Here is a 12,005-nt window from a genome sequence, read left to right as displayed (position 1 = left end):
CATTTTTTACTTTGGTCTCATAACTTTCACTGCAGCGGACCCCAGGGAGCGACAGCCTGAGGTAGGACACTGTGATACTACTACAACACTACATCAGGGCCACTACCATGCCCATCCTCTACACCTGCTCCCACGGGGGCTTGCTGCACATACAGTAACCTTTTCAATGTACTCCAGTATGGATCACACAAGGCTAATGTTCTGTTGCAAAAATCTGTGTTATTTAGTTTTTAACTGGCTTGTTTTTGACTTGAGGATAAAGAATAAGAGCATCATGTACCATTTGAAATCAGCATTTCCATAGAAGGTCAAGGAAGTGTAAGCTAAATATGAGCTAGCAGAGTATTATATTGTAAAGATGGTGGTGACAATGTAATTTCTTCTTTTATCAGTAATCACGAAAGTATGATCACTGGGACTTAAATAACTGGGAACCCAGCGATCATGATAACAGGGTTCCCAGAGTCCCTTGTGTGAATGGAGCTGTGCTACACATTTGTAATCACCACTCCATTCCTTTCTATGAGAGTGACAGAGAAAGCAATAGACAGTAGTTGGCTGTTTTATAGAAATTAATAGAGATGTGGTCTCGCATATGGACCACCTCTCTATTCACAAAGGGTAGTGGACCCCCGTTCTTGTGAATGGTGGGCTTTCAGTAGCTTGACCCCCAGTTATCATACATTTATCAGCTATCCTGTGGGTTTTAGATAGATGTTGCTTGTGGACTAACCTTTCAAGTAGAGAACGGCTATGTTTGGACCTAATTAGTCCATAAAGGGGCACTTTTAGGCCACATACACATGACTGAATTCTGGCTTTGTAGTTCAGAGCTGTATGGAGCTGTAAATGGCATTCATTCAAATTGTTGGTTCATGCCTCCGGTTTCATTTGGAGAGAGGAACTTATGTTCTATGTCTCTATTATAGGTTCACTGAGATTCAGCAAACTTTTGGTATGTCATAGAGACATATAAAAAGTTTTGATGGGTTGGGGCCTGACTGCTAAGACCCACCAATCTACAGAATGAGGAGAAGCAAGTGCTCGTATATCGTGCTCCTGTTTCCTCTCTGCAGGAGACAAATCGAGACAGACTGAATAGAAAGTCTATGGTCCTGTCTTGATTCCATCCCCTCCAGTGAAGAAAGAAAGCACGATCTGCAAAAGTGCTTCTCTCTTCTCGTTCTAGGGATCAGTGGGAGTCTTTTCACACTTTTCTCAGCAGTCAAAACTTTTCCTATGTCTCTATAACATATCAAAAGTTTGCTAAAAACTTAGTGAACCTTTAAGAAATAGTAAAGTTGCATATAAACAATTGAACCGCAATTGCATTCAGTGAAGCGGTGTAGTGTAATAGAAAAATAAAATGTTAATGTGGTAGAATAACAACTATTGAAAACAATGTACAGTATTAAAGGAGTTGTCAATGATTTAAAAAAATGGTTCCGCTGTAGGATGTGTTGGATATATCAGCACAGCCCTATTGACTTGAATACTACTGAGCTATGATACCTCACACAACTTAGGTAGGTGTGCTACAGTTTTTTTTTTAAGTAAGCAGACATGTTTTCTAATTATATACAACCACTTTAAAGTTTTTTTTTTATGGTCAATTGCAAATGTGTCTAGGACAGTTTTGTGCCTAAAGGAAAAAAACACTCCCCTTCTCCCTGGTGCTCTGTTCCTGTGCCAAGGGCTCATTCAGCACTCCTTCCATTTCCGGCACTTCTACTCACTGGCCTCACTTTTGATGTGCTGCCAAACGGCACATGACCCAGCAATGTCATGCCACATCATCACTAAGGCCAGTGAACAGTTGCAATGGTAACTGTGACCACGTCCAGTAGTTTAAACCCCCGGGGTCTAGATGGAGCTCTCCGGGGAGCAGGTGTATGTGTTTTTTCTTTAGACAACACTGTCCTGGCCATATTTTACATGGATCTTAAAGCTGGAGAAGTCCTTTGAAGACTTCTTCATATCATTATTGGGAGCTCAGTTTGGAGCCTCAGTAGCAGATGCTATAAAAAACTGTAGACAGAATTGCACAGAATTCTATACTATTTTGTCCGCAAAAATCGCTAACATTATGTTGGAAACCCGGCAAACCACATTAGTCAATGGGGTACATCAGGTGTCATCGGTGTCTGTGATATGACAGATCTGGCATTGCCTTTATATTTGTTGTTCTGCTCCAACAGCAGAGGAAAACAACGGAAATAAGCAATGCCAATGTGAATGAAGCCTTGCACTAATCAATAGCTATTTGTGAAACACTGTCTATATTATATATCTAGATAATAAAATAGTCTGAAGCCTCCTACAGAGCAAAATTTGATCAATTTAAAATGTACGTATTCTAAAATATTATCTCTATATCTTTATTATTCAAAGGTTTGGGCGCAGACCACTGTACATTTGGTCAAACCTTCAGATGTTTGTGACTGGAATATGCGCAGCTTTTGCTCCTAACTACATTGTGTATTGTGTCTTTCGTTTCCTGACTGGAACTGCTCTCTCTGGGATTGTTCTCAATTCCTACTCTCTAAGCAAGTATAAAATCCAACACTCCAAGATTCTTTGTATTAAATAATGAAGGAATTATTATTTGGCAGGTGAATGAATGAATGAAATGTACAGTGTATTTGCTTCCAAATCCTCGCATATAATAATAAGTAATCACCTTAATTAAGAGAGATTTAAAGGGACATTAATCTTGGACATGATGTACTGTAGATGCTGTGACAAAGTGCTGCCCTGAAGCTTTATAATTGGAGTATTCCTGCATCTAGAGACTGTGGGTGGAATTTATCATTCCCCCTCCAATGTTTGGTGTAAATAAATTGCAAACCTTGTGTTTGCAACTTTTAAAATTCCATTGCGCTTAAATTTATATGCAAGTGGTACTTTTACGCCACCCTCGCCACTGTTTCGTTAAGCGGGTGCATGGAGGTGGGGACAGGCAAGGACAGTGAGCCTGATAAACGTATCATCTTTTATACCACTTTTCTGAAATCTACAGCAGTTCTGAGCTGCCATAGACTTCTGAGGATGCACCTAATTTATGACAAGGCGTGTGCCTCATCATAAATTAGTCACATCCTTAGGCAGCACAGAGGATGTCATAGAGCGGTGTAAAAAATCTGTCTATGATAAATTCCAATAATGACATAATATAAAACTTTTTAATGGTGATGAAAATTATAAGAATTTCAAAATATTAATTGGGTTTTATGCATTTTATCTTAAATTATCTTTGATTAACTGTGGTCTCTCTGTATAGTTGTGGAATGGATTCCCACAGAGTATCGGGCATTGACCAGTACAGCCACTGGGTACTGTTACACAATTGGCCAGCTGGTGTTAGTGGGCCTTGCATTTCTAATTCAAAACTGGCGTATGCTGCAGCTGGCTGCATCCCTTCCCTTCTTCGTCTACTTTTTATATGCATGGTAATGTATGCATTTTTTCAGTTATAGAAATTATGCCATGAATTAAGTAAAAAATGAAAGTCAGACATTATATAGTACTTAAAAGCCTCCCTAATAAAGCTAGGACCAGCCCTGTATCTCACATACATTCCGAGATTTTTTTCTACATTTTTTTAAATATTCTTTATGCTTTAATTACTCATCATTTTCAAGATATAAGTTTGCTGTAGCAGAGGATTACTGCTAAAAAATGAAATGTTGTGATTTGTTGCCTAAGCATTTTAATGGCAATGTGTTCTTGCTATACTTGAGCCCTATGTGGTTAGTTCAAACTGGCAGGTTTAGCTCAGTTGCCAGGGTGATTAACTAGTTCCAACCCCTGGTTAATGAGTCTTTGCTAAGCAGGCCTAGAGGAAAGACATGTATCTGTGAGCTCCTGAAAAGTATGCCTAAACAAAAGTTTAGTCCAGGGAATCTTCATCCCTGAGACTGAAAGTTGCAAGAGATCAAGTAAACAAAAAGAGAGGAAGAGAACAACCTTCAATGAAGGTAGAGAACCTCCAAGACCTTGTTGCAATGATAGTATGGTATTTGTTTGTTTATGTCAAAATACTTTACTACTTGTGGAAAGGTTATATCGCTTTGGTGCCCACCACAATTTGGAAATAGACTGGCCATCCGGATTTAGGATCTGCACCTTGCAGACTGGGAACTGCAGAAAGAACGGTATTGCACAGTTATTTGGAAATATTGCAACGTATACTGTGAACTGTTACACCTTCCTGCGGGGTTGCTTTGGGCAGAAACAGGAACACCGACACCTTTGTAGCTTGTGCGTCAGACTGTTGCTAGTTAATTTTGCAAGTTGCTCAAAATAACAAACAAAACCAAAACAAACAATGCCGTCTGTCTCCTGCCTATCTCACTCGGCAGCCCTAGCTAAACTCATAACACAAAACACAAAGAGCATTTTCAAGGGGAAAACAGAGCAACTTACAGTTCAATAATTAGGTAGAAAAGCCGACCGCTCTCAGAGCTTCTAGGCTTGCAGCTTCTCAAACAGACTGCCCAGACTCCCAGAGAGAAAGCTCCTGTGTCAGGCCTGCTGACCTTATTAGTACATCTGTGTGAGCAGTCCCCCCAGGCAGGTAAAACCCGGACTGGCTCCGGGTGGTCAGGGAACCCACCCAACTCTTCCCTGACCGGCTCCAGGACCCTAAACTGGCTTTCTTTTTCCCAGGAAGCTTCTAGAAACAAAGAAAACCAAGCCTTCCTGGAGCCTTTTAACACATGAAGTGCCGGAAACTTGGTGCAATGTAAACACCATCCAGCACTTTCTCTGCCAAACATTGTGACACCCTGTCACAGTACTTACAGTAAATGTCCGGGAAGATTACTACCATTGCTGCTACCTATAAACCTTTTTTGGAATAAGCCTACTCTGTAATATAACTCATAACTGTGCCCTTTGCTGATATATGTACTGCAACTCCTATAATCTACTTAATAAAAAGAGAACCTGTTTATTATAACCAAAATGGGCCAGGCCATTGCCTACACCATCTTTCTCTAGCCCAGCTCAGTGTGTGCCCGAGGGGAAGAATGGTTGTGCCCCTCCAACAACTGCACCCTTGACTTGGGGGGCAACTTCGAGAAGGACACGTCAATGTGAGTAACTACAACCACCCTTATTTCCGCCATCACCACTCTCCCCCTCTCTACTGCCTCCATCATGCCTCCCCCTGTGGTCCAAGTCACTGCATTATGTCAGTGAATAATAATACTCTTGTTTGCTACCAGACCCTGCAAACACATACCTACATGACTCCCCCCTTGGAAGAAGGCTATAGATGAGATTCTGAGCATTGGAGGTGTGAGGTATGAATATCCCCATCTGTATGGGACTGTGTGATGTACCTGTGCATCCCATTGTGCACACTAATAGCACACAGATAAAAATTACATTAGTGTGAATAGGTCCCAATGTGTAGGGCCAACTTTAGAAGGTCTCCCTGGTATGAAAGTTATTTATCCCATTCTCTTAGGTATTGTCTGTCTTCATAATATAAAGATTTCATTATTGATGACCTGCCCTAAGTCTAGGTTTTCAACATTAGATCAGCAGGCATCCAATACCTTACACCCATGCTGATCAGCTGTTTGAAGAGGCACTCATCCAAGGTTTCTTCTTAGGCCTGTGATGTCACATCTTCTCATCACATGAGCTTTGTGCAGTTTAGTCCTATTTAAGTGAATGGGATTGAGTTGTAATCCCCCCCCAAAAAAGCAGCTATATAATGTACCAGTGCTTGATATAGTATGAAGACGCCTCAGCGCTCATCCAAGTGCTGTGGTGCCTTTAAAACAGCTGATCGGTGGGGTGCCCGCAGTAGGACCACCACCAATCAGATATTGATGACTTATCCTGAGAATATTCTCTCAATATTTAAAAGCGCCAAAACCTCTTGAAAGGGGTTGTGCAGTGCTAAGATATTGAATAGGTAATCAATATTAGGTCAATGGGGGTCCGATTTGTGGAACCCTGCCGATCAGCTGTTCGAATGGGTAGTGGCGCTCATGCTCAGAATCTCCTTTGCAGCAGTAATAATAACTGCTCGTTCCATTCACTTGAATGGGATAAGCAGTTGTAATTACACTGCGCCAAAGCACAGGTGATTTTGAAGCGGAAGCCGCACTTTAGCAAGCCCCGTTACCATTTTAAAAAGTTGGAACCCCACCAATCTGATATTGATGACCTGTCCAGAATATAGATCATAAATATCTTAGCACTGTACCTTTAATGGTTAAGAAGACATAAACCAGCATGCTCAATGACTTTCACATCAAAATCCTGAGGGTCTGGAGACCATAGACTGGGTATGTCCTGATTTAGAAACTTTGATCATTTATGATCTTGATATGACATACCTAACTGAACTCCTGAAAACGTCTTGTTTGTTCCTACTGTATCTGATGTAGCATTCCTAGAGAATAACTATAAATCTGAAGGTGATCCATGTTCTTGACTCTAAATTCAATCACGTTGATCTCATTTGCAATTTGTTTTATGTTCTCTCTATGTATTCATGTGGATTGTTTACCAGGCTAGCATTTAGTAATTTTTCATGGTGGTGTTAGAGATTATAATTGATGTTATAACTGTTGGTGAACCACAGGTGGCTCCCTGAGTCCAGCCGTTGGCTTGTTCTACTTGGGAAATATGAACACGCTATCAAAGACCTAAAGAAGGTAGCCAGAATTAATGGGAGGATGGAAGAAGAAGAAAAACTTACAGTAGAGGTAAATGATACACAATGATTTCACATCGGTAGAAACGATCAGCTTTCACAATTTATAAGAGGTTTCCAAGGAAATAATCTAAAAATCTAATTTAAAAAAAGTAACAAAATGTGTATAAATGTAGAAGAATCATTATTCAACTCACCAATACCCCACCACTGTTATTCTGATGCTGCTCCATTGCCCGCTGTTCACCAGCTTCTGCTGCCAATCACAGCAATAACTTGGACTGCCCACTCAGCTAATCACTGGCTGCAGCGGTGACCTGCCTTAGCTAGTGATTGGCTGAGTGGTCAGTCCAAGCTATTTTCCTGTGTTTGGAGCTTGTGGACAAGATGTGGTACCTTATACCTACAAAGATTTTTGTCTATACAAATTGACAGTACCAATCTAAGTGCTACTGCACCAGTGGAATGTATTTAACCAATATCTAATATGCTGAATCTCTGTGATTAATATAGCATTGAGCAAAAATCATAGACATCCCCAGTCAAAATGGCCATTAAGTCATTCATTTTTAAGTTTCGTAAAATTATGAAGTAAATATTTATAACAGAATTAGACAAAATATTCTTGCAGAATGGCTTTCTGGCACATAGATGCGTCCCAAGCATAGGACCCCATTTACGATGTTCATATCTCCTAATAGGATATACAGTATAGACAGGGTTTGTTCTATTGGAATAAGCCCATTCTGATTTTATCTTTGAGATATAACAGCAAATAGAGCTCATTTTATCTTTTGAACCTAAAATAATCCAGCTCTGAAACATGGTGAGAAGGCAGCTCAATGCTATGAGTCTAAAGGTATGAGTACCTGTCAAAATGCTGTTAAAGGGGTTGTCTCATGTAGAGAAAGTTAATACAAGGCACTTATTAATGTATTGTTATTGACCATATTGCTTCCTTTGCTGGCTTGATTCATTTTTCCATTACATTATACGCTGTTGGTTTCCAGGGATTATGGCCACCTGTGCTTGCACACTATAGGAAAAAGAGCTGGCCTCTCTGGTGTCCTGAACTTTAATTTCCCCAAAAAAAAGAGTTGGAATTTTTCCACAGTTTATAATTGCGCAATTCAGCAAATTTTAGTTCATAGCGAGGGCACTTTTCATTGTCTCTTTGTTAATCCCCCCCCCCCCAAAAAAAAAAAAGTATTGCTACTTTCTATATTTGCAGAGTTCAGAGCATTTTGGTGTCAATACCAGTGTTTTCATAGCATGGCAAGTTTACATTGCACCTCTGTTAATTACAAAAACACAACATTGGCAATTTTGCTACCATAGTGCACAGCCAGCACCACTCATATCACCAGTAGTAGTAGCAGCAGGCCACAGTTCTTTCTTGCTTCTGGTAGCCACCAGAGAATTAATGAGGACAAAGAAGATGACATTGTGGACTGGATAGTTCACTCATCCTCTCAGTCACAGCACAATTATGTTGATGTCACCTTTGAGTCTGACACTGTGTTTTGCAGCCGGGGGTCTGCGGATTCCTCCTGCTCCTCCTCTCCTAGTGGGGAGCCTTCTTTTTTCCTAAGAAGAAACAACAATCCATGTACGTGAAAATACTCAAGATAGTTTTCATGTATTTCCTGTGTTTCATGAGTTGTCTGAGAACAGTCAGCATTTGGACTGCCGTGAGGAGGAGGCTTAGGCGGAGGCTGTGTTGGTGGTGGTAGTACAAGTAGTAGTGGCACTTGTAGCCAGAGTGGTGGCAGTAGTGACAGCAGTGAGTGTGGCTCTTGGGGGAAATCACAAGGGAGGCTAAGGACCCCATGAAGACATATCACAGTCTGATAAAAATTGAAAATTGCAGGGACTGTGAGTACTATAATGCTGCTTGTGTGTTGGACAGGACATGGGAGCCAGATCGGGGTGTTGAGAAGGAGGTGACATGAGAGAAGAGAGGTGGCTGCAGCGACAATAAAGAGCAGAGGCAACATATGGCCAAAAACCTCTAAACCTGTTAGAGCCAGATATGCTTCTACTGTGGTCAGCTTGGGAACTGGTGATGACACTGCCACTGTGGACATGGGCTCAAAATGTGCAAAACTTAAAGGGGTTGTCTCACTTGGCACAATAATTATTATGGGCTTATCTTGATGTTTCAGAGCTGGCTCCTCTCCTAGATAATCCTCATCTTGTAGTTAGAGTTGAGCTGACACCTGGATGTTCGGGTTCGACAAGTTGAAAAAAAAGTTCGGGTTCGGGACCCGAACTTGACCCGAACTTGACCCCGAACCCCATTGAAGTCAATGGGGACCCGAACTTTTGGGCACTAAAATGGCTCTAAAATAGTCCTGGAAAGGGCTAGAGGGCTGCAAAAGGCATAAAAATGTGCTTAATAGCATGGCAACTTTTCTGCAAACAAATGTGGATAGGGAAATGACTTAAAATAACATAAAATACAGAAAAATTAAAAATAACAATCTGGATCTAGGAGTAGGAGGTTGAGGAGGCGGTGGATGTGGCGGTGTAGGTTGACGTGGCGGTGTAGGTGGAAGCGGCGGTGAAGGAGGAATAGGTAGCCAACACTGATTTGTGTTATTTTTTATTTTTAAATTGGGGTATCCCCCAAAATATTTTGACATATTACAAAATAAAACAAAGAATAAGTGCACTTGAGTACAAGAATGGATGGTTGAGGCTGGTATAAATGTCTATTCTGCACAAGGTACGGACAAGTCCTGTGGGATCCATGCCTGGTTCATTTTAATAAACGTAAGCTTGTCCACATTGGCTGCGGCCTGTGATAATGCTCTCTACCGTGCTAAACATACGTTCACACTATACACTGGCTGCAGGGCAGGTCAGCACCTGATAAAGCTCTTTCACATTTTGGCCATGCTAACCCTGCCTTCTCAGGTGCTGGCGGTGCCCCAGCTGCGTTGGCGACCTCTTCCTCCTCCTCTGCCTTCGCCTTGTGCTTCCACTGTGCCCCCGCTGTCAGGTGGGAATGCCATCAGCAGCATGCACTTGTAGTCGCGCATCTTCCGATCGATAACAGATGTTTTCACTAAATTTAGTTCCCTGTCAGCAATGCAGACCAGGGGTTTATTCACGGCAAAAGGGGGTTCATGTCACCCAGCAATAGAACAGAGGATTTTGAGAGATTTAGGCCCCTGTCACCCAGGCACAGCAGGGGTTCATTCACGGCAAAAGGGGGTTCATGTCACCCAGGGTGAGGGTGCCAGGTAGCACTGTCACTCTAGAGGTGGATGAAGAGGCCGAGACTGCAGCAGAAGAGGAAGCAGGAGGAGCCAGAGACCTTTCTTTGTTTTTGAGGTGTCTACTCCACTGCAGCTCGTGCTTAGCACTTAAATGCCTCGTCATGCAGGTTGTGCTCAGGTTGAGAACGTTTATGCCTCGCTTCAGGCTCTGATTGCACAGCGTGCAAACCACTCGTGTCTTGTCGTCAGCACGTTGTCTGAAGAACTGCCACGCCAGGGAACTCCTTGGAGCTGGCTTTGGTGTGCTCGGTCCCTTGCTGCAGTGGGCAGTAGGAGGCTTCGCTTTTGCACCCTGCTCCCTCTTCTGCTGTGCTGGTGGCTCTGTGCGACCACCTCCTCTTCCTCCGAACTACATCGGTCACTCGCATGACCTTGATTCCATGTGGGGTCGAGGACCTCATCGTCCTCCACATCATCTTCCACCCAGTCTTCACCCCTGACTTCCTTGTCGGTCTGCACGCTTTCGAAAGCCCCAGCAGTTGGCACCTGTGTTTCGTCATCATCCGAGACGTGCTGCGATGGTCCTCCCATGTACTCATATTGAAAAATAAGTGGTGGTTGGGCATCGGTGCACTCAATCTCTTCCACTTCTGGGGCAGGGCTAGGTGGATGGCCCTGGGAAACCCTGCTAACAGAGTCATCAAAAAGCAGAAGTGACTGCTGCATGACTTGGGGCTCAGACTGCTTGGCTGATTTGCAAGGGGGTGAGGTGAAAGACTGATGGACATCGGCTGCAGGTGCCAACTGTGGTCTTTCAGCAGGAGACTGGGTGGGAGACAATGTGAAGGAACTGGATCCACTGTCAGCAACCCAATCTACTATCGCCTGTACTTGTTCAGGCCCCACCATTCGTAGAGCAGCATTAGGCCCGACCAAATACCGCTGCAGGTTTTGTCGCCTACTCGCACCTGAGGAAGAGGTTTCACTTGTGCGTGTAGCTGACACAGATGGACCACGTCCTCTCCCTGCAACAGGAGCTCCACCAGCAGCACCACGACCTGGGCCACGTCCCTTATTTGACGCTCTCCTCATATTTTGGGGATTTAGGATCTTGCCCTAAATGGGTGTTTAATTAATAGTAAAAAAGAACGACAGTATTTTGAGAGATGTTGTGACCCACATAGTGAGTGCCAGTCGCTCATTTACATTTTTCTTCACTTTACTCTGACTGATTGGGTGATCAGTCTCAGACTAGAGCACCTTTACCACATTGAGAAAGGTGGTGAGCTATCCACAACCACTTATTTCAATTTTTCTGTATCGCCCTATACGTGGATTTAGCTCCCATCAATCTCAATATGGATATGTGGAGCCACATCGAGGCAAAAAAACTAAAAGTGGATACCTTCCAGTTTGACACACCAGTAGTGGGAAACATGGAGACAAAATCTACCCATGAAATGTTTAGAGAACTGGAAAATCTTGTTAAACAATTGAGACAAAATTGGGAGATTAGATCTCTGCGCCAATATCTAGAATTAGACAGGATCCCAAAAGGACTACAACTATTGAAGACTCCAGCTCAGGACTTATATGGAGAGGAGTTCAACCTTGAATGGGAAAACCTTCTTCATATACAATCACGAGCATAATTCGAGTTGATTATAAAAAGGAGAGTCCAGATTTTAGGGACCATTACGGAAAATATCAATCGGATGAAAGTTAAAATAGATCTATTGCCCAAAGATAGTATTTTCAATTTATGGCAAGATAGAATATGTAGCAGTTTGGATAGGACGGAACTAGAGATAATTGCGAAAAAAAGTAAAAAACACAGATTTGTCCCCAGACCACAAAATAATGACTACAGTGAGATAGAAAATAGAGATACACTTACTCCTATAGAATTAACGAGACCCACTATTCCAACTAGAAATAGGCTGGAGACACTAGCACAGCAGCCTTTTTTAGACGGGACTCCACCACATCACTCACCAAGATTAAAACCCAGACATCCACGATCACCAGAACACAACAGAAGGGCACAAACTCCTCAGAAACACCAATACAATCTGAGACACCACAATCACCACAACAGACAGGAA

At 42.5% G+C, this 12,005-nt stretch overlaps 1 protein-coding gene across 1 annotated transcript in view; it reads left to right on the top strand.

Annotated features, from left to right (window-relative positions):
- The window catches only part of LOC120980679 (solute carrier family 22 member 6-B-like), a 58,680-nt gene extending 51,919 nt beyond the window's left edge, over positions 1-6,761 (top strand). The window contains exons 3-5 of the mRNA XM_040409923.1: positions 2,392-2,546; positions 3,281-3,449; positions 6,605-6,761. Of these exons, the coding sequence (XP_040265857.1) occupies positions 2,392-2,546; positions 3,281-3,449; positions 6,605-6,746 (466 nt within the window). The 3' untranslated portion in view covers positions 6,747-6,761. The remainder of the gene's footprint in view (positions 1-2,391; positions 2,547-3,280; positions 3,450-6,604) is intronic.
- The last annotated feature ends 5,244 nt before the right edge of the window (positions 6,762-12,005 follow it).

This window comes from Bufo bufo, chromosome 10 (genome assembly GCF_905171765.1).
Source record: "Bufo bufo chromosome 10, aBufBuf1.1, whole genome shotgun sequence".
In the NCBI taxonomy this organism is placed as follows: Eukaryota; Metazoa; Chordata; class Amphibia; order Anura; family Bufonidae; genus Bufo; species Bufo bufo.
The sequence above is the reverse complement of the archived record's forward strand: the minus strand, read 5'-3'. Positions and strand labels throughout refer to the sequence as shown.